We start from the raw sequence: 27,500 nt of genomic DNA, 5'->3' as shown, positions 1-27,500 counted from the left end.
AGTCAGTCCGATGGAGTGACAGAAGTCCTTTGCTGAAGTGCCATGGCTGGTGAGAGAAGTAACAACACCCTGCCAATTTGCATGCTGCCAATTGAAATCAACCACATATGAGGAAGAGAGAGTTTTGTTGAGTGGTTAAAAGGTGTGTGTGTGTGTGTGTGTGTGTGTGTGTGTGTGTGTGTGTGTGTGTGTGTGTGTGTGTGTGTGTGTGTGTGTGTGTGTGTGTGTGTGTGTGTGTGTGTGTGTGTGTGTGTGTGTGTGTGTGTGTGTTATTGAGTGATATAGATTGATTGAGAGATACAGACATACAGAAAGACATGCAGTCGTAGTCATCACTGTTTGGGGAACGGTGCAACACACAGACAAACAAGAGGTGGGAGCAGAGGAGAGGTCGCAGCCCGAGGTGCTCCTGGGGGTTGGGAGTTGTAAGATCAGTACATGGACAGTGAGAAATGGAGTTATTGATTTGAAGTGCAACTCCGCCGGTGGGGTGTGGTTCAGACCTATAAAATCGGAGGAGACAATAGCCGGGAAGAGACAATGAGAAGTTGGCCATGTCTTGTGGCAGGAAGGATTTTGTTAAACATTTTCTGGTTTATCCGCAGCGGCCTAGATTGAGCGACGTTATGTTGGAGTGGAGACCTCGGATGTTTGAGGTCCACACAGTTTGGAATCGGGGGGGGGGAGGAGATGTTGGGATGGTGCAGGATTTAGGGAGGGCTTTGTGGGGGCAAGGTGAGAGGGTGAGGTGTGGGGGGAAGGTTTGTCATGAATGGGGTGTGGGGGAAGGTTTTTGTGTGTGGGGTGTGGTGGAAGGTTTGAGTGTGTGGGGTGTGGAGGAATGTTTGAGTGGGAAGCATTGAGATGGTTGGGTGAGGAGAGTTGCAGAAAGGGACCACATGAAGCTTTGAGGGTGTGTGTGGGGTGGAAGTAGAAGGAGGGGGCAAGAAGTGGAGGGGTGCTGATTCCAAACTCCAAACTATGACAGAAGTAAAGGTTATGTGATGGGAGGTAAGATTTTTTGTTGTTGATGGGACAGAGAAACTTGATGCTGAATGTGCAGGAGGATGGTTGGTGGACCAAGCGCTTAGCTGACACGGTTTGGGAAAAGAAAAAAAGATATAAAAAAGAAGAAGAAGAAGAGAAATAATCATGGTGAAGAAGGTATAAAGTTTCTGACATATAAGGATGGAAAAGCATTTTTAAATGATTTTAAATGCTTTTGAAGGATGAAGCGTTTATATATTTTATGAAGATATTGAGAAAAGGGGGGAAAAGGAATGTCGAACAGGAAGGACAGACAGAAGAGAAGGACATTCAAGTCAGAGGATATGATCACTGTGGAGTCGGGGGGGGGAAATATATATATATATATATATATATATATATATATATGTATATATATATATATATATGTATGTATATATATATATATATATATATATATGTATATATATATATGTGTATATATATATATATGTATGTATATATATATATATGTGTATATATATATATGTATATATATATATATGTATATATATATATGTGTATATATATATATGTGTATATATGTATATATATATATATATATGTGTATATATGTATATATATATATATATATATATATATATATGTATATATATATATATATATGTATATATATATATATGTATATATATATATGTGTATATATATATGTGTATATATGTATATATATATATATATATATGTATATGTATATGTATATATATATATATATATATATATATATATATATATATATATATATATATATATATATATATATACACAGTGGGACCCGCTTAATAGAATCACTTTGGGCCGGACAAATTTGATTCTAATATCCGAGTTCACCAGAGTTGTGGAGTATCAAGCGGATCAAATGTCGAGTACACATACGGAGACAAATACTCAGCATTTAGTTTGATTTATATGACACACTTGCTCAAAACAATGTAACTTACTACTGAAAATAAAACAATTACACGTACAGTACATATGTACTTTTCAAAGCAAAACAACATAGGTTTGTCGATGAGCCTACTCTGCAATGAAAAAATTGTCGATTGTTGCCTGCTTTAACGAGTCTGTGGCAATGGCGGTGACCTCTTTGTCAAGTTTGCACAGGAAGGCCATGTCACTGAACCCATGTGATAGCAAACCAAGCCTGAACGTCTTAGCTGCAGACATCATTTTCTTGATGGTCGGGACAGAGATCTCCTCTTCCTCCTCTACCTCCACTTTAGTGTCGGCGTCATAGTCTGCGTCAGTAGCAATTCCCATTTCGCGTTGGACTGCCGAAACGATGGCTTCGTCTGTGACATCATCGTCTGTGGTTTGGAGAGTGGCATCCATGTTGACGAAGTCCTGCCATTGGTCGGGATCCATTTGAAGAGGGTTGGCTAACTCGTCGTCGTCATTGCTCTCGACCCTTTCGCCTTTGCTTGCCGCTCCGATGAAAATTCCTCCTTTGCGCCAGCAGTTCACTATGTTGAAGTTGAAGTGATTGGGGATGTGCCGGACAGTTGTCGATGAGAAGCAACGCTTTCTGGTCATGACGCCGAAGCTCGCTATTCCACTCATCGAGCCATTCAGTGAAGAGGAAACCTGTCATCCATGCGGAGGAATTGGCTCTGTAGCGAACTGGAATTGTTTTGAGGCCTTTGAAACACCGTGGATTCTTGATTTTACCAATACCGAAAGGAGGACGCTTAGCACCAGTCATCGAGCAGCAAAAAAGCACCGTGATTCTTTCCTTTGGCTTTTTCCCACCGCAGTGCTGATCTCCCTTGAAGAGGAACGTTCCGTCTGGTAAGGCCCGAAAATACAACTCGGTTTCGTCAGCATTCCAGATCTCATCAGCCGTGAAGCCTTCTACGAGATCCGGAAACACGTGGTCCAGCCATTGTTGTTTCCCTCCTACGTCAGCCGCCGCTGCCTCTCCGTGAAGTTTCTTGTGGACGATTCCATGTCTTTTCTTGAACCGGTCAATCCAGCCGTTTGTCGCACTGAACTTCTTGTTGTTGAACTTTTCCGCGAACTGAGCCGCTTTCTCCCGCATCAGAGGTCCAGAAAGCGGTGCTTCCTTTTCTCTAGAAGTTTGAATCCACTTGACCATTGCTGATTCGACATCGGGTGCGTTGCCGCTTCGCTTGCATTTCTGAGAAGAAGACGAATCCACTTGACCTTTCAGAATGGCCTCTCGATCTTTCAGAATCTTGCATAGGATCGGCTGGTTAATTTCCAACTTGTCTGCAGCTTCTTGTTGGCTCATTCTGGGCAAAGCGTCATAGTCCCTCAGGATTTGTGCTTTATCAATGTTTGAACGATCCGTCCGCTTTCGTTTTCTGTCCATCGTGGAAATGACGACACGCCTAGTGTTTAGACTGCAGCTGTCAGCCGTCTGCCTATCTGTACAATGACTACCGAAATCACTGTAGTGGCATAGCGTTATTTTTAGCGTGACGTCAGCCGCCTGGTGGCAAAAGTTGGAACTGTGCGGCCAGTAGGCGCTGAACTGTCGAAGTGGATGGCCAGCAGCTGATTCTATTAAGCGGGTTTTTGATTCTAATAAACGGGGAAAATTGTGTACATTTAGATACAATGGAATCGGTCTCAACGATTTTGATTCTATAATACGGGTGATTCTATTAACCGTGATTCTATTAAGCGGGTCCCACTGTATATATATATATATATATATATATATATATATATATATATATATATATATATATATATATATATATATATATATATATATATATATATATATATATATTGTTGTGGTTTCCACCCGTTCGGCGTGCGGGCGGCCGCGCGCCCACCGGACGGGCAATCCAGTCGCAGCTTTCCAGATCAACGCCGAAACCCAGCTACGGGTGTTGTTCACTACACCATAAATCAGCCAACTCTTCTGTCCACGTGCGACAGGGTTGATCACCGAATTGTCGATGTACCTAATTATTCACGCAGACAGAAATGCCGGGGATTTACACTTCATCGGGACCTGCTCGGAAACGAGCCGCTCAAGCAGCTCGCTCCGTTGCGATAGCCGAGCGGTTTTTATATCGCCAGGCCCCGTTGGTCCCGATTAGCTTATCGGTGTTAAAAACCAGCTAATATTCCAAACGCAATTATGGCAGTTCAATGGAGGAAGGGACGCAACGAGCAGGTGAATATTCAAACAAAGGGGAATTTATTGTACACGCATGCAGTCAATGAAGCAATGAGGGGGGAATGGGTACAAGACACGAGCAAAAAGCCTACAGCCGATATCTATTTATTATGTACATGCACTTAACAACAATTCTACTTAGCGGACAAGGCGCCACAGACTTCCATGCAAAAACATCAGGAAAGGAAAGGGGGAGAACAGGGCCCGTAGGCCTTTAATGTTCCACGGAGCTGTGAAGACCGAAGGAGCTCCGCGAGACCGTGCAGGTTACCTGCCACCCTCGTGGTGACTCGCTGGGCGACCATCGATGTCTCGTCGTCAACACGGCAGCTGCTGTAACGGCGGCTCGGTTGGTTCAGGCCTTGCCGTGCGGCCTAGTCGATCGGGCCTGGCCAACGACACCTCAGAGGAGCGAACGGGCCTTGCTCTTTTGGAGTTGATGCTCTTTTAAGAGTCCGCTCACTCCTCAGCGTCGCTCAGACTGTCCCGGGGCCCGATCACTTCGGACCGTTATGTCGCTGGCTGGCGACCTCTCTCTCCGGCTGGCGACTTCGCTGCCGCCTCCACCGACCCACAACTCTGCACGGCACTGCAGGTCGACCGGACTCCAGGCTCCAAACTCCGAACTGCAGACTCCAGACTGCCGGCTCAACTCTCAACTGCGGAACTCAGTCCTCAACTGAACTCTCAACAACTGAACTGAACGACCCTCTCAGCGTTTCAGCCCCACCTTTATCGGGTTCGGGGGGGAGGGGTTTAGTCTTTCATCTTCGACCCTTCACCCCCGACTCGCTCCGCCCCTTTCGTCGTTTTGATCTGATCTTGCCGTAGAACGTGGACGTGGCAGGAATCACCCTCACAACGCGGCTGCGTTTGAAAACACCCTGCCGCTCGTTCGTAGACGCCGTTGCTGGTGACAAGATGGCGGCGCCGTGGAGATGAAGGTGAGGAGATGTTGTTCGTTTTAAAGTCAAGACAGCAAAAGAATAACGGCTAACTCAAAGATGCACAGCCCGGCACACGAATAACGCCCTTTTGACATCGGTGGGCAATTTAATCTGGACACACACTTATCGACATAACTGATCCTCGGGGAACCTGAATGGTGATTTGTAAATTTCCACATCCGTAACAATATATATATATATATATATATATATGTATATATATGTATATATATATATATATGTATATATCTGTATATATATATATATATATATATATATATATATATATATATATATATATATATATATATATATATATATATATTTTTTTTTTTTTTTGAAGCCAGGAGGGTAAATAGGATAATGTTGAGGTAGAGGTAAAATATTTGGGAAAAATGAAGCAAAGTGAGGAAAGCAGAGATGAATAATTTTCACACTTTCTATCCAAGGAGCAGCTGAATTCGGCCTTGCACAATCGGAAACAAATTCAAGATGTAACACAAACAAGGTGCGATTTAACATGAAATATTGGACGGGATATGACAGCAACACCTGGACGAAGATAAAACATAAAAACTCGACGAATCCGGTTCAGGAAACCCAGCTTTAGTGAGGTGGAAATGACAGCAGCAGATACTATCAGCCTGTGGAAAAATCCCTCAACCGACATGGACCAGCAATGGAGATATCTACAGGAAGATCAAGGCCTTCCACAAGATGTGCCTCTGTGGCATATTAGGTATCGATAAGGCGTAATAATGTGCAGGGTAAATTAGTTGAGTACAAGTATGGAGACAGTTTAATATGTTCAAGTTATTAGAAGTATTGCAGCTAGAAGACTTTGCTGGTTCCGTTAGCTTGCCTGGATGGAAGGATCACACCCATAACTGGTAGAGTAGTGACTACCTCTGCCACACAATGCCTGATCCAGAACATATAAGTCCAATAACTTTTTTGAAATGTCATGCAATGCATCGTTTTTGGTCCCCTCTCTCAATGGTGAAGAATTGCTTTAAACATTAAAAAATTCTCGCATCCAGATCTGCCCAAAATCAAATAAATTCTTCCTTTTAACACACCTAAAGGCCCTGTCACACCTTGACGTTTTAGCCAGCGTATGCCGACGTATGAAAAATTTGGCAAATACGCTGGCACACGTCGAATACGTTATGGGTAAGTTTTGTATATGTTAAGAGCACGCTGGAGCACGCTGGCTTACGTCGAGCTCGTCGATAAATATTAAGCACGCTCAAAATTTTTTGACGTGCTCGGCGTATGACTCGCACGTTCCGCATACGCTGGCCATGTTGTAGGCACGTTATGCGATCGTTGACACACGTCGACACGCGTTACTTGTAAGTTACTCATGAGTCGAAATACGTCGAGGTAATGTCTAGCGTACCCGAAACTTATTTCTAACATATGAGTAACGTGCTTTGAACCTATGTGTAACATATCTCAAACGCATATTGACGTATGTAGACGTATTTGACGTCTTCCGGACGACCACAGAACTTTCTGAACGTGTTTCTAACTTACAGCTACCGTATAATGGCGTATTGGCAGCGTTTAGGGGAATTGGTATATAAAAATGGGGTTCACACCGGAGGAACCCGTCAGTGTTTCAGACTTCATGGTGGGTAGATGTCCATGTCAGTAGTATCAGAAGTAGTAGTCAGTGAGCGTGTCAGTAGTAGTAGTAGTAGGTCCATGTCAGTAGTAGTAGGTGAGCGTGATGGGGAAGGTGTGGGTGATTATGGATCCTCCTTGCGTCCACGTGTACGGCCACGGCCAGGAGACTTCTTTGCAGCATTCTTCGAAGTTTTCTTCGGCATGACGGTGATGTTGACACTTCGATGTCTAGTGCGGTTATGATTTGAATCGTCAAGCGGCTGCCTTTTAATAGGCTACGCCACGTGATCGTCGGTGATACGCTGCCGTGCGCTATGCATAAGTTAGACTATCTTTGGGCATAAGTTGTGAATGCCGACAACACGCTAAGCATTCGTTGGTATAAGTTATCTATATGTTATAGAAACGTTTTGTGTACGTTACTAATACGTTATGCATACATCCAACACGTTATTATACGCCTAAAATTGAGAAAAAGCAACAATAGTTCAGCGTACGCCAGCATTTTAGATACATTTTGATACGTTGCCATACGCTGGCTAAATCGTCAAGGTGTGACAAGGCCTTTACATGTCCATCAAGTTTCGTCCGAATCCGTCTGCAACTTTTTGAGATATCGTACGACATAATGTTTTAGCCTGATCTCTCAATGGTGAAGAATCACTTTTAAAATTCTAGTATCTGGATCTTCACCAAAATCTAATCAGTTCGTCCTTGTCATGCACCCAACTTACCCACAAAATTTCATCCAGATCCATTCACAATTTTTTGAAATATCCTGCACACAAACGGACAAAGATAAGTTGACATAAAAGGAGCACCATTATTGTTATCCTTGCTGGCATCAGGGTTGTCAGGCATTATCTCTTGTAATATCTTGTCTTCTTCTGAAAGATATCTGACATGCATCGCATGTGAAATTGCCAACTGCACTTGCTGTCAGTTATCTGCCAACTGCATGAATAGCAGCATCACGGTTCACGCTGTTCTTATTACCTCTGCCACCGAAGGTGGAAGGACATTTTTCACCATTTTTGAGTGATTCTTCACCAATTGAAAGATGGGGCTATTGAGAGACGGGAACAGATGGGTGAAAACATATCCTCCTTCACCTCCTCCTTCATTATGTCTGTCTCTTTGTTTATGGGATATCTCAAAATGTTGATGACGGATTTGGACGAAATTTGGTGAACATGTTGAGTGTGTCAAAAGGAAGAATTGATTTGATCTTGGTAAAGATCTGGATTCAGATACTATAATTTTTTTCAATGATTCTTCATTATTGAGAGATGAAGCCAAAAACTATACATGGTGTTGCGAATCTGGAAGGCATGAGCACACATACACGTCCTATAGATCAGTTATATCAGTAAGTACATGTTGCCAGTTAGGGTCCCGACCCTGGTCTAATGGGTAATTAAATGTTCATGCGCTGTGGAGTTATTTTGATATGGTTTTTCTTTTATTTTTTTACACACCAACATCAACGCCGACCACAGCGCATCACCATCACCCTCACCTTCACTTCGCTTCCTTCACTTCGATCTGGCCGACGTCATGGTGGGCGGAGTTCAAGGAGGAGCCGCGCGGCGGCCTTCGACCAATCAGCGTGCAACGAGTGGGGTGACCGTCGCCCGGCCAATCAGATCCCGCGACAGGAGAAAGGGCTCCGCACTGGCCGACGTCATGGTGGGCGGAGTTCAAGGAGGAGCCGTGCGGCGGCCCTCGACCAATCAGCGTGCAACGAGTGGGGTGACCGTCGCCCGGCCAATCAGATCCCGCGACAGGAGAAAGGGCTCCGCGTGACGTCACCACGCGCCCGGGCCAATGGAGGAGCCTGCGGCCTGTTTTGGCCAGTGAGAGAGACGAAGAGCGATTTGCGTGCCAAAACCCGCCAGTGAGAGAGGGAGGGTTGTGAGGAGGCGGTGCCCCCCCCTCTAAAGAGGGAGGTATAATTATAGGCGCGTTCATGGTTGTTCTGGTTCTGGCAAGAAGTGCACGCCCATTGTTCTGGTTCTGGCGAGACGTGCGCGCACGGGTTTCTGAGAGTTCTGGCAAGAAGTGAACATCTGCGCGCAGGGCGATTGAGTTCTGGAAGCGTCTGCACACGGAGTGGTCGGTGCCAGAAAGGGTCTTCTCCTGCCAGCTTTCACCCTGCCGACTTCGTTTGCCCGGAGCCCGGTCGTGACGGCGTCTGGATCGTGCTGGGGGTCCAGTTCTGCCCTGAGGACCTCGTCCTTGAAAACCGCACGAGGCGGACAGGTCCAAGATAGGCCTCAATAAAGACCATTTGGTCCGATTATTTTGGGTGTGACTGTGTGCGTGTGTGTGTGTTCGTGGCGCCAGTCTCTAAGTTGTGAATGGTGTATGTGCTTTTTGCTTGTTACCTTCGCATTCTGCAAAAGGTTATGTTTTGGTCGGCGGCGTGTATTTATTTATTTATTTATTTATTTATTTGTAATCTTGTGATTCGTATAACTCAAAAAGTATTAAACTGAATTGCATGAAATTTGGTGGGAGGATTGGTTATTAGCCAGGAAGCATTCAATTAGATTTTGGGATCGTTCGGGTCAAAGGTCAAGGTCACGAAAAGGTCAAAATCGTCTTTTTACAATAACACGGTCAATTTTTATTCAATTTGCATGCAACTAACGCCAAAATGTTCAGAATTCAACACCTCATCTTGTGATAATGCAATATGACACAATGACACCCATACTCTTGTTACCGGTTAGGGGTGAAAGGTCAGGGGGGTCACGACCTTGAAAAATATGCGGTTTTTGTCATAACGCGGTCAATTCTAGTCCGCTTTACATGAACCCAGCACCAAAATGTTCAGAATTTAATGCTCAATCTTGTGACACAATGACGTCATAACACATGTCACCGGTTGGGGTAAAATGTCGGGGGGGGGGGTCACGCCCTTGAAAAATATGCGGTTTTCGGCGTAACTCAGTCAATTCTTATTCGATTTGCATGAAACCAGCATCAAACGAGATTACCTTCTCTTGTTGAAACGTTGTATTCACCGAGCTTGCGAGTGAAGACTTGCCAAAACGACGTGAGTTGATTGTTGTTTAGTCCGTAACCCCCGAAAGTCGGGGGGGGGGGTCATGACATTATAGATGTGGTTTGTGTCATAAGACCATTTATATGAAACCAGTTCCCCACACTCATACCAAGAACAAAAAAAGTAGTGGCGGCGAAGGTATGGGCTCTATGAGTGCCCGTTCTAGTATATACGTGCATTTCTTTCATCGGTTTAACTTTGCTCTTGCGTGCTTCCCTCATTCCCCAATTATTATTGCGAATAAATACCCTGATTGTTAAATGTTTCAGCTCGTTCATATCTTTTCCTCCATTGACTTAGCGTGTTGCGTGTTGGGAAATTAGCCAGGCTGTTGCCGTTGTAATGGGATATTTGGGACCGACGGATCTCAGCGTTCAAACCGCTCAGATCGCACACGGTTCAAGTACGCTAAGCGGCTCGCTCCTCCGTCGAGGGTGAATTTTCCCGGTAGTTTGGACCACGTGGGTATTTAGGTAAATTGAAATTGGCAATCGACCCTACCCCACGTGGTCTGTCTATTAGCGAACTTCGGTCCAATAAGGGACCCGTACTCTTCGGACTTTTCCGAAGAAGTACGATCTAAATTCGGGCGATCGGTCGAGCCGACTCTACTGCTCCATCTGGTGGTCATGCTCGCGGCCGACACCTGGCCCCGCAACATTGGTGTTCAGGAGTGGGACTCGAACCCTTCCGTCTCCACAAAATTAATGGGTCGGATCAGGAGTGGAGGGAGCGAAAACCCCCCGTTCCCCCAAATTGCGAGCGTTTTAAAATTATTTCCAGAACGCAACATGTTGAGCCAAGATGAGCTGAGGCAGGTGGATAGTGGTAATAGTGTCTGAATCTATGGTCCAGGATACCAACCCCATGCAATAACTTTCCCCGCAGCCGAACCCAGAAGTGGTTTTGGGAGCGGCAGGAGGGGCGGTGCAAGATCCCCTCTCCGTCAAATTTCCTCCCCGATCCTGGCCGGTTCCGCACACCATCATGGCGGATCGGCTGCGCAGAGTCAACCTGACATGAACCATTTGGGGGGAAATGCTAAGGGGAATGATGCAGGGATTGAAGGGGGATTTGGAGCACAAAATGGATGCGAATGCGCGCAAGATGTATGCTAAAGTGGATGCGAGTGCGCAAAGAATGGATGCCAAAATGGATGACATGAAGGGCAATATGGATGCGATGAGGGGGCGACATGGATGCAAATATGCAAACACTGAGGGGTGAAATGCAGTGCATGGGGTTGAACCTCCAGGCAGGGCAAAAGGCAATAAGGGCAATTGCGCGTGGCGAGATGCGGACAACGGATTGCATCATGGCGGCAACACGTGGCGGAGACACCGAACCGACATGGAGTGTGCAATGTGTCTGGCCCGCGATGGATACGGGTGAGGTTGGGATGACGAGAGACGCAGTCACGATAATTGGGGAGACTGAAATTAATGAACACGAGGGGACGACAGAAAGATTAAAAGAGCTGACGAGGACGCAGAAAACAAAAGAGACAAAGGGAGAAACTAATAAACGCGAGGGAACAACGGAAAAAGTCACAGAGACACAAAGGGAGACAGGATTATGGAACTAAAGATGAGCACACACAGGTAGAGCTAAGAGGGAACAATGGGGTCGAGCTTGGGGAATGTATCGTGACCCTGTGCGAGCAGCAGGATAGCCTCCTTCAGGAACGGAGGGAGGAAATATGCTCACTTGAAGCAGATCGCGACGAGGTGAGTCTGGTCGAGCCGAACGAGGTGGAGCGGTTGAGTACTGTTAACGGGTACACGCGCAGCTTGGGGGGTATGGAGGCCCCGGGATTGCTTGTGGTAGCGCGAATCCCCAGCGTGATTGTCCCGGTGTGAGTGGTAAAGGAGAGTATAGTGTGAGTGTCATGGCGTGCGTGAGTGACATGGCGTGCGCGGAAATGAACAGACGGATTCAGACGGGAGACGGGTATGGCGAGCATTCTGCGCCGTGTAGAGCTGATTTGGTAACCGCGCCGGGCTCGCGCGACAGCACGTATGGGGTCCGTGGCGCACTTCGCGCAAGGCCTGTACGTGCGCGTCTTCGCGATCCGGCCCGGAAATGTTCCACGTCAGATACGAGCCGGCCGCATGGACAGCGAAAATGTAGGCGAGTGTCGGGTGAATTCGGCAAACAGGGATTCCCACGTGGGCGCTTGTACGGAGCTCCACGTGCTGCATGCCGCGTGTTCTGTTTCTAGAATGCGCGGAGCGGGTTTCCGGGACGATGCGTGCGTGCTGGCCTGCACGGGAAACCGCACAGGCTCTGTGCGCGGGTGACATCATCAGCCCGGACCTCGCGGCGCGAGCTTCGGGCAAATGGCGCAAGTCGTCCCGCATGGGGAATTCCCCGAAAGCGAGCACTTGTTGAGTTGTGCAGGGAGACGTCATGGCTGCACGGATCGGCCATCGGAGGGGACGTCGGTATCGCCCGTAGGGACGAACAGGCGTGCCGTAAACCACTACCATGGCGCTGCAGAAAAAAGAACAAAAGAAACCCTCGCTTCCAGTACACAGCCCAGTGATTAGGGCAAAGGAAGCACGAGTTAGGGGGGTGGGTTAGCGTTAGTTAGACCGGCTTCATGGGGACTTGGGTTGTTCCTCATGGAGCCCGTGGAATGGGTTAGTTAGAGGGAATTAGGGTAGATTTAAAAAATGAATTTTGGGAGACGTGGACAAACATGGAATGTGGAGTGGGGACGTAGCTTAGCTACGTAGAGTTAAATGGTACGTGCATTGAGGTCAGGGATGACTCGGGAGCACGAGATAGTTAGGAGAATGCCAGTGTTGGAGTGTTGGTATAAATTGAGGAATGAAAAATATGTCCAATGAGTGAGTGTGGGTCAGCGGGCCCAAGTGTGTGAGTGGAGCGAATGTGGAATGCATGGTGCGAATGACTTAGTGGAGGGAGGAGTGAATCCCACCCAAGTGACCCTGGGGTCAGTTTAATGTTAGTTAGAGGGTTAGTCAATTTACTAAAAGGAGGTCGTTCTGTTGTTGGTGTTGAGTGAAGGCACGATACCCATTTGGAGGGGTGCAGTAGTGCTGAGGGTCCAGTTCTGCCCTGCGGACCTGGTCCTTAAAGACCACATGAGGCGGACAGTTCCGAGATAGGCCTCAATAAAGACCATTTGGTCCGATTATTTTGAATGTGTGCGTGCGTGTGTGTGTTCGTGGCGCCAGTCTCAAAGTAGTGAATGGTGTAAGTGCTTTTTGCTTGTATATACGTGCATTTCTTTCAACGGTTTAACTCTGCTCTTGCGTGCTTCCCTCGTTCCCAAATTATTATTGTGAATAAATACGCCGATTGTTAAATGTTTCAGCTCGTTCGTGTCTTTTCCTCCATTGACTTAGCGTGCTGCATGTTGCGAAATTAGCCAGGCTGTTGCTGTTCTAACGGGATATTTGGGACCGACGGATATCGGCGATCAAACCGCTCGGCTCTCACACGGTTCGAGTACGCTAAGTGGCTCGTTCCGTACGGGTGCCGTCGAGGGTAAATTTCCCCCGTAGGTTGGACCACGTGGGTATTTAGGTAAATTGAAATTGGCAATCGACCCTACCCCACATGGTCTGTCTATTGGCGAACTTCGGTCCAATAAGGGACCTGTACATTTCTGGAGTTTTCCGTAAAGGTATGATCTAAATTCCGGGCGATCGGTTGAGCCGACTGTACTGCTCCATCTGGCGGTCGTGCTTGCAGCCGACGCCCGGCCCCGCAATAATAGCACGATATCTCAAAACGTTACAGATGGATTCAGATGAAACTTGGTGGACAGGTTGGGTGTGTGACTAGGACAAATTGATTTGATTGTGGTGAAGATCCGAATCCGGATGTGATTTTTTTCAGGATTCTTCACCCCATGAGAGATAGGGCTAACCAAAATATATATATATATATATATATATATATATATATATATATATATATATATATATATATATATATATATATATATATATATATATATATATATATATATATATATATATATACACATTTGTGGATTTGGAAAGCTATCACACTCAACATTCAGGTCCTTGAGCTCAGTTATGTTGGTAAGTGCATGTTGCCAGTTAGGGTCCCGTCCCTTGCTTAATGGGTAAATAAATGCGCTGCGATTTGTATTAGGAAAACCATCTGCAACAACAACAGCCACAAAATGCCCGTTGGTGGCGGACACTCTGTGGAACAGCGAGCGTCCCCTGCGCGCTCGCTGGAATGCGGGCGTGTTCAGACTGCATCCCCGATCTGAATTCCTTACCCAATGTGGGCATAAAAGCAGTTCGTGGGGGGTGTGTGGGGAATGGAATGTGGCAGCCCCCACCGGCGGCGGATGAGTCACGCCAGAAGAAAAGGCACGCCTCAGAGGAATGCGAGGGCTCACGGCAGAAGGTCGTCCAGTGCGAAGAAGACAGAGCTTGAGAAGAACGATCCTAAACCGTGAGCCGTGCATTGCTGCTTTCTGGAGGCGAGACCTCAGAATAAAAGGTCCACGAAGGGAGGAAAAAGGAAGCAGAGGATAGAAGGTTCCTGAGGAGATTTTTAGAGAGAGATCCATGAAGGGAGAAGGGAAGAGAGAAGGAGCCTCAGGAGTCCGCCTGGCTGTGCTTGCTCGTCGCCATCAGCCCTGGCCCTCGTCCTCATCATCACCCCATCTCCTTCGCGTGATCGCGAGCTGGGGCGACGACCCCGATTCACCCTAGCTGGGTTCAGCTGCACTGGTCCGTCCGACGGTGGCCGGAGCTCTGGGAAGGAGTGGACGTCCAGCCGCACGCTCGTGGCAAGGTAGCCAGCTACCCTGACCCTCAGCCCGACTGTCCTCCGGGCTGGAGGTCCCATTAAAGACCATTTTGGTTCATTTCTGTCTCCGTGTGTGTTTCTGTGTGTGGGCCCCGTCTAATAAGTAGTGAATTGTATAAGTGCCTGTGCTCTATATTATTTGGTTTAAATCTGCTCTCGTGTCTTGTCCCTATTCCCCCATCGATTGCTTGCCTGCTGTATAAAATAAATTCCCCATTGTTTAAATGTACATCTGCTCATTGCGTCATTTTCCTGCCATTGACTGCCACAGCGCGTTCGGGAAATTACCTGGCTATAAAAGTGATAATCTGGTCCGACGGAACTTGGCGATTTAAAACTGCTCGGCTTCGCACACGGAACGAGCACGCTTAAGCGGCTCGTTTCCGTACGAGTCCCATCGAGGTATAAATTCTCGGTATTTCTGTCCGCATGAATAGTTAGGTATATCGATAATTCGGCGATTAACCCTGTAGCGCGTGGACAGGATATTGACAAGTTTATGGTGTGTTTTGGCACCCTTAGCAGGTTTTCGGGGTTATCCGGAAGGCTACGACTGAATTCCAGCTTTCGGCGGGCGCGCGACTGCGTTTGGGCTGAAGCGGTCGTGCGTGGCCGTCCGAACCGCGTAATTCGTAACATATATATATATATATATATGTATATATATATGTATATGTATATATCTATATATATATGTATATGTATATATATGTATATATATATATATATATATATATATATATATATATATATGTATATGTATCACGGTATCTCACAAAGGTGTGGACAGGTTGGGTGTGTGACCACGACAAATTGATTCGATTTTGGTGAAGATCCGAATCCGGATTTGAGAATTTATAAAGTGATTCTTCACCATTGAGAGATCGGGCCAAAAATGATACATAGCATGATATTTAAAAAAGTTGTGGACGAGTTGGTTAGGTGACGCGAACCATCTGATTAGATTTTGGTTCAGGTCCGTATCCAGATCCGGCCCATCAATGGGATACAAAATGTAAACTATTCAACATTGCGGAGGTGTACACTCTACCAAGTGCCATTCCAGTTTCCAGTGCATTTCTGAGTTATTGTTGATGTACTTGTGATTGTCAATGGTTGTCTTTGAAAAATCAGGCTTCTGCTCCATTTCCCACCAATCATGTTACTTACGTGCCTTTTTGTTTGTTTCCCCTTAGGCGAGTGTTCCTCCTGGCAGTTTTCAGATCCCTGTTGCCCTGCCTCTAAACACCCCTGGCTCTCTTGTCTATGGCACAGTCGGCTCTGGCATCTTGCATTCTCAAGGAATGCTCAACACAACACAGCCTGTAACTGTCCAGCGCAACACGGTTTCGCCGGGCCTTGTACAACGACCCTCAAGCACGGGAGATGCCGGCAAGTGTTCACCCTGCCAATGCCATCCTTTTTTTTGTTCATTGTGCCTTATGCGTCCCCTTGTCACATGTCTTCTTCGTGCCACCACTCCTTTCGGCTGAAGGTAACCGTGAGCTCATTTTGATGAAATTGTCCAAAGCCCATTGAGGAGCTTTCGTGCAAGATGGTGATGTTTGGTGACATTGGCTTGTTGTTATTGCAAAAATGGCAAGAACATTAGAATATGTTTGGGGGGGAGGGAGGGGGGGAATCAACAGCATGTAGAATTTACTTTGCGGGTAACAGAACCGAGGAGTGACTTCAGATGGGAGTCCATACAACCCATTGTAATCTGTGAATGTGGCTGTTCAGGTAATTCACCATTTAGAATTTGAATTGGTTTCTGTCTGCATGCTTCTTCTTCCTGTAATGTTCATATCACGGAAAGCTGGATTCTCATTGGTAACACAGCGGCTGGAAAACGACTGCCAAGCAGAGGTAACCAAACCGAAAGGTTTGAGCCCACAACCATAAGCATTAAGGCACTTCACCTTTGTCTCTGACTCCTTGAACTTCTCAAGTCCATCAAGACCATCAAGCTCTTTTACATCTCATGAACAATTTGATTTTATTACCACTACAATTATCCTGCTCATTTTCCAGAGCTCGATTCTTTGACGGATGTGGCAAGACAGTTTCTGTCAAGCAAGTGGCACACTCACCATCGGAAGCTAATTCCACACTGTGGCAATGTCATCTCTTAAAATATGCAATCGATGTTCAGATACCCTAATAAGAGCCAAGCCTCAGCAATCGACCTTCCTGATATTAAAGTTAGGCAGGTTTGTGTCCATCCTCAAAAACCCAGTGGCATTTAAGTTAAATCTGTCTTGAGGTAGGCTCCCTTCTCCACCCCACACCCCTTTTCCCTCTTTTACCTCAGAAGGGAGTTGTTGTTCACAATAAGGCCGATTGCTGGCTATTTCAACACCATCTTTTTGCCTCCAAAAAAGGTTTCCCATTCCCATCCTTCTCAGTTTCCAATATTCCCCTTTTGACTGACCTTGGTATACCTTTTAAACTTCCCTCTCCCTAAGGAAGAGAAGAAGCTCACCAGCATAGACGCCTCTTCTCTGACTCATCTTGATGTTCTCTTGTTCTCAGAATTTACTCAGCTGAACTCTCTTCCCTGCTGTCTCAACTCCTTATCTTGTCTTTTCATTGGAGTTGCTTCCTTCACTCTGGAAAGTATGCAGTGTCACCTCGGCCCATAAAAATGACACCTGCACTGTCCCAAAGAACCCATTCAAATGTTTCCCTGTCAACCTCCTACCAATGGTGTTAGGCGGTGGAGTCGATTAACCTTTCTAAAATAAAAAGCAGATCTCAATAAAAGACCCACAACCAAACAATATTGGCCTTCTAAACACTATCACCATCCAGCCAACACTCACCACTTTAACAAAGTAATCCTTATGATGGAGACTTCAGGATGTGGTCAAGTGCATATGGACATGTTTGGAGTGCTGTGAGGTCAGATTAAACTGAGCAAACGAGGTTCGTGACGTTTCCATCGCATCCAGTCTTCCCTCATCAACTGTCTATGCAAGGTTCTTAGGAAACAGGTGACGAGTGCTGCCAATGTTGAAATCGGATATTATTGACAGGTTGGGCTAGAAGAACTAGGAAACGAGGAATGGTTCAACATTGAAGAGCAGGCGAGCTATCGCCGGAACTATGGCCAAATTCCAAAGTCCTGCCCTAACCAGCAGAGGGCGTTGCATGAGCAGCACAGCCACATCCTCAGCCAATGGTGCTACCCTGCCGCCCTGTGTTGCATTCAAATGAAGAAGAAGGTTCAACATAACACACCTGATGGATTCCTTTGATGTGAAGAATTTGGCACATGACTGATGTAAGACCTTCGCTTGGTTTTGTATTAGCTGTGAATATATTGGGGGTGTGGTTTCATTCGGGTAAGTTCTTCAGTGTGTGATCATAAAATTGCTTTTGTCCCACATCATGGCATTGTTCAGGGTTTTGTGATTTATTGATAAAAAAAAATCCACCTTGTTTTGTTGCATTTTATCCTTGGGTGTATCAGAAGTGTTGCGATTAAATGTTTTTTTTTTTCAGGAAGTTGGCAGTTGAATGTTGACTTGTAGCCGAAGCACAATTTAAATGTGTAATCATTCACTCCTGTAAAGTATTTATATTGTGGCACCACCACAGTCTTCCCAAGATATTTTTTATGCCTCCACTGACGAAGTCACTTGAGGTGACTTTGGGGGTCAACTTGAGCTAAATTGTATGGGGGTTGGGGGGGGGGTGATGACTTCATTGTTCATGTGGTTCGGCAGCCATATTTTGAAAGATAAAAGTTCATGAACAATTAATAGGTCACACGGTCTGGCAGCCATATTGGATTGAGCAAAAATCTAAAAATAAATTATTTATTTTGAAGCGCTTCATCAATTGACGTCAAACGTCACATTTATGATCCAGTAGCCATGGGGAATATATGTTTTAAATTTCAACCTGATCGGATGCATGTTCTGGCAGCCAGAGTTATTTAATTTTTACCCCCCGCAACGTGGCGGAAGGGGGATATTGTTGTCACCCGGGTAGTCCGTCCGTCCAGCTGTCCGTCCGTCCGTCCGTCCGGCTGGGCGTCAACATTTATAGTTGTGTGAGTGAGACTCACAACATGTGAGTGCGATAACTCATAAACTGTTCGCCATATCGATTTGAAATTTGGGTCACACATGTACCATCTGAAAAGGAAGAACCCTATTGATTTTGGGCGTGGCCAGATCCAAGATGGCCGGGGCGGCCATCTTGAAAAAGATGTTTCAATGGTGGGGGATTCCCCATCTCTGATGGGTATATTTTTTGAATCTGGATTCAGTGATTTAAAACTTGGAATAGGAATGTATGATTTATTAATATGGCGGAGGCATATTTGTCGATGTCAGAGTGCTCTTCTCGTTCTTTCAATGTTCAACTTGTACATTTGCAGATGCAACTTGACTGGCGATTCCACAAAAAAAATCAACATTTATTCTAATGCATTATTTTGTATACCAACAGTGCATAGTCGAGGCTTGTAGAAGAGCTGGTACACTGAACGGATCAGGATGTAACCGGACAAAAAGGAACAGTAGGGGGGGGTGGGGAGGAACCAGCAACAGTGTTGAAAGCCAAGTTAGAGGGAGACTTGGACAAACAATGAGTGTGGGGAGGAATTGGGGGGGGGGGAGGGAGGCAGGAAAAGACAATATGGATGCAAAAGGAAGCTCACAGGAGGGAAAAACTGGGAGCTTGGAAGGAGAAGAGCTTTTTTTTGTTTACTTTGTTGAGGTTCGTTTAAGAGCTTTCACACCTAACATATTACAAAGAGTGCAGGGGACGAGGGGGGGGCGGGAGAGGGATGCACAACACCAGTAGGGAACAGGGACATCAGATCTGTGGAAGGGAGAGGGATGGGTCGGGATACAAGGGATAATCAAGATGAACACGACAGGAACTTTCAGGAAAGAAAACATGGAATTTGAAGGTGTGTTTGGGGAGGAGTCGTGGTTTTGGTTTTTGGGGTAGAAAAGATCATGGTTTTGGATGGGGGTAGACATGAGGAGCTGTTTTAAAGACCTGGAGGGAAGAGTGGGATTGGAGAAAGTGTGGGAGTTTGTTCCAGATGTGGGGGGAAAAAAGAGGAATGAAAGAGTGAAGGTGAGCAGTAATTCTTGATTTTGGCAGTTTCACCAGAAGCGGGTTGCTTGGGGACCTTGAACACCCTGCAGAAGTATTAGAGGGCAGAGCACAGACAGCGGTGTGTTGGGGGGGGGGCAAGGCCGGAGATGAGTTGGTGGAAGACAGACCGCCACCCTGCCTGTGGTGAGAGAATGAAAAACCCAAAAACTCAGCTCCATCGTGGGAGATACCACAATGATCCTAAAAGTCTTGGTTTCCACAGTGTGAAGCCGAGATGGGTGTGAGGCAGGTTCGATTCTGTCAGGTCAGGTTCGATCTGTGACCTGCTACAGGTACCATGTAAACCTGTACTAACCTGTTCCATGGTCAGGTTGTCGGCGACTAAACCGTCTCCCCCACCAGGTTTTCTGGTGAGGAGGGTGTTTGGATATGGACACCCAGCAGGATTAAAAACAAAACCTGTCAAAGGGCAGAGGAGCTCCTTGTGAGCCAACGGCCATCCATATCTCGTGCCCAATTGTGTCTGCGGACGTCCTCCTGCAGTTGGGTCACTTCTTATCAGGAGGTTGGTGGCAGGATTTGCACTCCGGCCACCGTAAAACCCTTCATTCCGCAAAACGCAAAAACGCAAAAAAATCTGAAAACCCACTCCGTGGGAGTACCTCCTGTGCAGCTTCCCTTCGCAGGGCAGCTCACCGGATGACGGGATTGGGGCAAAGCCTTCGGGACCCCCAATCTTTGATGATAGGAGGGAAACCACGGGGTAACATCCCTGGGTCAGATTGCGGGAGAGTGTGTCGGAGTGGTGCTGAGGTGTCGTCCACCAGACGGCGGTCTCCTTGGGTTAACCTGAGGCGGTCCCTTCGGGTGGCTGCCTGGAATGTCCTATCCCTAAGAGAGGATGATCACCTGTCTCTGTTATCATCTGAGCTCAAGCGTTTGGACATCGGGATTGCAGCTCTCTCTGAGGTTCGGAGACCGGATTGCGGCGAGATAATGGTGGGTGGTTACACCTACTATTGGTCTGGTTGCTCTGATGGTTACCATACCCAAGGAGTTGCTGTAGCTGTGTCCAATAAGCTGACCCCAATGATAATTGAGGTAACACCCGTCAACGAGCGTATTATGAGATTAAGGATTCGTCACTCCTTAGGTGTCATTTCCCTGGTTTCTGTTTATGCTCCGACTGAGGCGAGTGATCTCACCGTGAAGGATGCATTCTATGCCACACTCGAGTCTGTGGTTGATCAGTGCCCCAGACGAGATACACTTCTAGTCTTGGGGGATTTCAATGCATCGACTGGAACTGATAGGGATGGTTATGAGGTGTGTGTTGGTCCCCATGGGTCAGGAACTATGAACCAGAATGGCACTAAGTTCCTTGACTTTGCAAGAAGTCATGGACTTAGGGTGGCTGGTTCATGGTTTCAGCGCCCACAAGCTCATCGCTGGACTTGGTATTCCAACGCTGGCGGTGTGGCAAAGGAGATTGACCATGTCCTCATTGACGGTCGTTGGAGGATGATCCAGAACTGCAGGGTCTACCGGAGTGCTCAGTTCCTCAATACTGACCACAGGCTTGTTGTAGCAACTCTAAAGCTGCACCTTAAATCCTGGAGAATGGTACCATCCCAGCCTCGGCTGGATGTTGCCAAACTCAGGGATGAAAGAGTAGCTGAGGAGTTTGCGAACAGGCTGAGTGGACACTTGGGGGGTCTGGGTGCTTTGGGGGGTCTTGAAGAGTTGTGGAGCGCCTTCAAGACCACCGTCCTTGATGTTGCCGGTGGATGCCTTGGAGCTCACCGCAGGGCAAAGAAGAATTTTGTCTCTCAAGGGACACTGGATACCATTGACCAGAGTCGCAGGGCCAGGCTGAATGGCAGAGCTGAGCTGTTCAGGGAGCTGAGGCGTAAAACTGTACGTGCACTGAGGGTGGACAAGGAGGCCTATGTGCGAGGAATCTGTGAGGGGGTAGAGCATCACCTGTGGACAGGTGATTCTCGTCCCGCTTACAGGGGAATTCGTGCATTACGTTCATCCAAGCCCATCCCTCGGAGCACTACAGTTCGAGCAGAGAGTGGTAGACTCTTGACAGAGGAGTCTGAAGTGAAGGCCCGCTGGGCCGGTTACTTTGAGCGGTTGTACCAGGCTGATCCACCAACTGTCGAGTTGGACGCCAAGTGTGTTGCAATCCCTGTTGCTGACCCTCGAATCAACTGTGGTCCACCTACGCTTGTGGAAACACGGGCTGCGGTGAACCAGTTGAAACGGGGCAAAGCTCCAGGGATCTGTGGCATCCATGCCGAACTTCTCAAGGCTGGTGGAAATGCTGCACTCGTGTCGTTGCATGCAGTTTTGTGCTCTGCCTGGAACACAGGCATCATCCCAACTGACTGGAAGAGGGGCCTTGTTGTCCCTCTCTGGAAAGGGAAGGGTGATCGCCAAGACTGCAACAACTACCGAGGGGTGACGCTGCTCTCAGTGCCGGGCAAGGTCTTTGCTCGGATAATACTTGATAGGGTTCGCCACCATCTGCTTGAGCACCAGCGTCCAGAGCAGTCAGGCTTTACACCAAAGAGGTCAACGATTGACCGTATCCTTGCACTTCGTGTCCTCACCAAACGCAGACGAGAGTTTCGGCAGGGGCTGCTTGCAGCCTATGTTGATCTCTGTAAAGCGTTCCATTCAGTGAATCGGGATGTCCTCTGGAGGATTCTTGGTCTTCGTGGGGTGCCACCAAAACTGATCGATCTGATGTCTGAACTCTACTCTGGTACTGAGAGTGCTGTGAAGTGTGGTGGTACCATCTCTGACTTATTTCCAGTTGTTACTGGAGTTCGTCAGGGATGTGTACTTGCCCCCACACTTTTCAGCACTTGTATGGACTGGATTTTAGGGAGGATGTCGGAGAGATCAAGTTGCGGTGCATCATTTGGGAATGTCAAGATCTCGGACCTTGATTTTGCAGATGATGCAGTCATCTTTGCGGAGACTTTAGACATCCTCTTGGGGGCCCTCGAGGTGCTGAATGAGGAGTCGGAGCCGTTGGGATTACGGGTTTCTTGGGTCAAAACTAAGATCCAGGCTTTCGGTGACATCTTGGATGCTGCTGTCCTGTCTGTGTCTGTTTGTGGTGAGGATGTTGAGGTCATGGAGAGATTCACTTACCTTGGCAGTGATATTCATGTCTCTGCTGGCTGCGAGTCAGAGGTCAATAGACGTCTGGGTCGGGCCTGGGGAGTCATGGATTCACTGGATCATGGGGTGTGGCGCTGCCGGTACCTGTGCGGGAGGACGAAAGTCCGAGTCTTCAGGTCCTTGGTACTTCCAGTCTTGCTCTATGGGTGCGAGACTTGGACTCTGACCAAGGATCTGAGACGGAGACTTAATTCCTTTGGTACCAGGTCTCTTCGGAGAATCCTTGGCTATCGCTGGTCGGATTTTGTGTCCAACGAGCGGTTGCTGAGAGAGACTCGGATGAGATTTGTTACCTGCATAGTCCGTGAGCGTTAGTTGCGGCTGTATGGACATGTGGCTCGTTTTCCTGACTCTGATCCTGCTTACCAGATTCTCTCAGCGAGGGAGTCTCATGAGTGGAGGAGGCCAGTGGGCCGACCACGTGCCTCATGGTTGCAACAGGTTGACCATCATCTCAAGGAGATGGGGATGGGCCTGGCATCTGCCTGGGGGATGGCCAGAGGGAGGCCCCTGGAGTACCGGCGGAAAGTGGACGCAGCGACGCGCTGTTCTGGCACATGCTCCCATACCTGACCTGATCGTGGGAGATACCACAATGATCCTAAAAGTCTTGGTTTCCACAGTGTGAAGCCGAGATGGGTGTGAGGCAGGAGCACCACCCCAGAGGGGGTAGCAGTGCTCCATCAAGCGGCGGATGAAAGCTTTGTATGTGGTAAAGAGCTCAGGTGTGCCAAGGAATGACTTTGCACGACGGAGGATGCCCAGTTGGCGACTGGTTTTGGACGCCAACTTGGAAATAAATGTGGCTTTCCCGAGCGTCCTCGTTGGTTTTTGTTTGAAATAAAAGATAGAAAAAGAAAAACGACTGACTCAAAGCGTCGCAGCCCGAATGAATCACATTAATTCCCTCTAAACAACGGGTTTGGGGCTAACTGCACATGTACTTAAGAGATACCTCACCTACGGGACCTGGATGGTGGTTTGCGAATTTCCACAGCCGTAACAATGTGTGTGTGTGTGTGTGTGTGTGTGTGTGTGTGTGTGTGTGTGTGTGTGTGTGTGTGTGTGTGTGTGTGTGTGTGTGTGTGTGTGTGTGTGTGTGTGTGTGTGTGTGTGTGTGTGTGTGTGTGTGTGTATATATATGTGCGTGTGTATATATATATATATATATATATATATATATATATATATATATATATATATATATATATATATATATATATATATATATATATATACATATATATATATATATGAGGTGTGTTCAAAAAGTATCCGACCTTTGCTCATAAAAAATGCTCGTATCCAGATACAACAAACTTACACTAATCTCCTTCAAAGTAGTCTCCTTGGGCTGCCACACACTTCTCCCAACGGCTCTGCCACTGTCGGAAGCAGCGCTGGAACACCTCTTTTGGGATGGCGCGCAGCTGGTCCGTCGCATTCCGCATGATGTCTTCTCTGGACTGAAATCTGGTCCCTTTCAGGGGCATTTTCAGCTTGGGGGGGGGGAAGCCAGAAGTCACATGAAGCCGTGTCGGGAGAGTAGGGAGCCTGACGAAGCACAGGTGTGTTGTGTTTGGCCAGGAAACTCTGTATCAAATGTGAAGAATGGGTGGGTGCGTTGTCGTGATGGAGCTGCCAATTGACCGCTGCCCACAGGTCCGGCCGTTTGCGTCGCACAGCATCACAAAGGTGACGCAGTACCTCTTGGTAGTATTCTTTGGTGATGGTTGTGCCGTGTGGTGCGTACTCATGATGAACCACGCCACTGGAGTCAAAGAAGACGGCCAGCATAACTTTGACATTGCTGCGGACCTTCCTTGCTATTTTTGGCCTCGGGGATGTTAGATGCTTCCATTGTGATGACTGGAACTTGGTTTGTGGGTCGCACCCATAAACCCAGGTCTCATCGCCAGTGATCACTGTGTTGAAGAAGTTGGGATCGCTGTTCACAGTCTCCAGCATGTCGTGTGCGATCTCCAAATGGAGATGCTTCTGCTCGATCGTTAGCAGCTTTGGCACGAACTTCGCTTAGATTCTCCTTAAGCCCAAATCCTTAGTCACAATGGAATGAACAGATCCAATGCTGACGTCCGCCTCGTCTGCAAGTTCTCTGATCGTGATTCGACGATCCTGCATCAGCAGGGTCCTCACTTGGTCAATGACTATCTCATTTCGGGATGTTGAGGGCCTACCAGAATGTGCTTCACTTTCCACTGATGTGCGACCATCTTTGAAGCAGTTGTACCACTCTTTTATCTGTGTGGTGCCCATTGCTTCATTCCCGAAGGCCTGTTGAATCTTGTGGATCGTTTCCACTTGGGAATCGCCAAGCTTTACACAAAATTTGATGCAGTAGCGTTGCTCAAGTTTTTCCGCCATTTTGTCAAAAACGAAAATCCGACAGTGCTCACTTACACTTCCTCACTCATCGGCAGTCTGTCGGCGACTGACAGCTTCTGCAGGCGGGAAAATATTCACGCATACGAATTAGGATTGCCTACATACGTGCACCAAACCACGCCTTCCTAGCTTCATTTGTTTACGCACGAAAAATTAAGGTTGGATACTTTTTGAACACACCTCGTGTGTGTGTGTGTGTGTGTGTGTGCGTGTGCGTGTGCGTGTGCGTGTGCGTGTGCGTGTGCGTGTGTGTGTGTATATATATATATGTGTGTGTGTGTGTGTGTGTGTGTGTGTGTATATATATTGTTGTGGTTGACCAAATTCGCAAACCACCATTCAGGTCCCTCAGGTGAGATATCTCGGTAAGTATATGTGTAGTTAGGCCCAAACCCGTTGTCTAGAGGGAATAAATGCCATTCATGAGGGCTGCGACTCTTCAGGATAGCCGTTTTTCTTTTACTATCTTTATTTTGGACCAGCCGCCATTATTACCACCACCAACCACGTCTCAACAGCCATCACACAACAACCACCAACCACAACGCAGCCATCACAACAACAACCACCAACCACAACGCCGCTTCACCACAACCGCCACGACCTTTACCGTCACAACTCGCCACCATCGCATCACCGTCATCTCGCGCCACTCGTGGGCACCGATGCTGGACTCGTGTAGGGCGCGCACCGAGCAGCGTGTTCAAAAGCATCGCGGACTTACCGCAGAAAAACGGATCAAAAACGACTCACGCCCACTTTTGTTCCGTCCAATCGGTGAGCGAGGGGCGGTTTGGCCCCGCCTCCAGGGCGTTGGAGGGCGGTCGCTATATGCAAATTCATGGATCAAAAAGCATTCACGCCCACTTTTCCTCGGGCCAATGGGGAGCGAGGTGAAAGGTCGGAGGCAGAGGGTCAAAGATGAAAGAGCGAAGCCACGGGGCTGATAAAAACGACTGCGTTCGTCAGTCGAGGGGCAGTTGGGAGTTCGCGGAGTCGGAGTGAAGAGGACGGAGCTGTGGAGAGGCGGCGGCGGCGAAGGGGGTTGAGGGGGTGCTCGCGTCGGTGCCGGGAGCGGCACAGAGAGAGGCCAGCGACGCGACCGAGGTGGAGGAGGAGACGCTCGCCGCGGGACCCGAGACAGGGTTATATCCTCCTTTCCCCGAGCATCAGCAACCCCCTCCTGTTTCCCCCCGCGCTGAGATAGTGCGACAAAGGGGGCCCCTTTCCCACCCCCTACCAGACACTGTCCGCGAGGCCCGCGGAGTTGAGGCACCACCGCCGCTCCGCGTCTCATCATCAGACGGGTAGGCCCGACACGGTCTCGGCCCCAGGCCCGCCTACCCCCCTCATCCTGGAGGGTGGTTCTCTTTTCTTTTGCTTTGGGAATATGTGTTGTCGGCGCCGTCTGTGAAGTAAAATTGTATAAGTGTTGCCGTGTGCCCGGTAGTCGGATAGATCTGCATTGTTGCATTTGCTTTTTGTGTAATATTGCATTGTCTTCTTCTTTTACATGTGCTTTTGGTGGAATTGTATATGTGTGCTTTCCGTTCATCGCGAAATAAATGTGCTTATTGTTGAACTGTTTTCCCGCTTTGCTTCGTCATTTCTTTCATTGAATCCCCATCTTGCTTCACGTAAAGGGTTGGTCGTGGGCTAAGACGCCCGATAATTAATCGAACCGTCGAGGCCGACGAATAACACCGCTCGGTTATCCCGATAGTACGGAACGGGTCGCTTAAGTGGCCCGTGTCCGAAGTCGACCTGCGGCGAGGTGCGATCGCCCGGTCTACCCTCCGTGTGGGTACTTAGGTAGGTCGAATTTGGCGAGCAACCCTATCCACCGCGGGGGCCGATTGGCACGATCGCGGTGAGACCGAAAGGTCCACCCGTGACTGGTTCCCGGCGTTAGTCCGAGAGGGTCACGACTGGATTGTCCGTCCGGTGGGCGACGTGCCGCGATTCGAGTTACGTGGCGGTCAGCACGCCGGCGGGCGCGAATCCGCAACAATATATATGTGTGTGTGTGTATATATATATCTATATATATATATATATATATATATATATATATATATATATATATATATATATGTATGTATATGTATGTATATGTATATGTATTTGTGTATGTATTTGTGTA

General features: G+C 47.6%; 1 protein-coding gene across 10 annotated transcripts in view; it reads left to right on the top strand.

Annotated features, from left to right (window-relative positions):
- Positions 1–27,500, top strand: part of LOC147015062 (myocyte-specific enhancer factor 2C-like) — a 108,839-nt gene that overhangs the window by 34,005 nt on the left and 47,334 nt on the right. For all 10 annotated transcript variants that reach the window (XR_015050211.1, XR_015050210.1, XM_085849438.1 and 7 more), the window contains exon 5: positions 15,868–16,063. Coding sequence is in view for 8 of the 10 variants with exons in the window: in XM_085849438.1 (XP_085705564.1) it covers positions 15,868–16,063 (196 nt within the window). In the remaining 2 variants the exon portion in view is untranslated. The remainder of the gene's footprint in view (positions 1–15,867; positions 16,064–27,500) is intronic.

Source organism: Eptatretus burgeri, chromosome 12 (assembly GCF_056783735.1).
Source record: "Eptatretus burgeri isolate ZD-2024b chromosome 12, Ebu_testis_v1, whole genome shotgun sequence".
Classification (NCBI taxonomy): domain Eukaryota; kingdom Metazoa; phylum Chordata; class Myxini; order Myxiniformes; family Myxinidae; genus Eptatretus; species Eptatretus burgeri.
The sequence above is the reverse complement of the archived record's forward strand: the minus strand, read 5'-3'. Positions and strand labels throughout refer to the sequence as shown.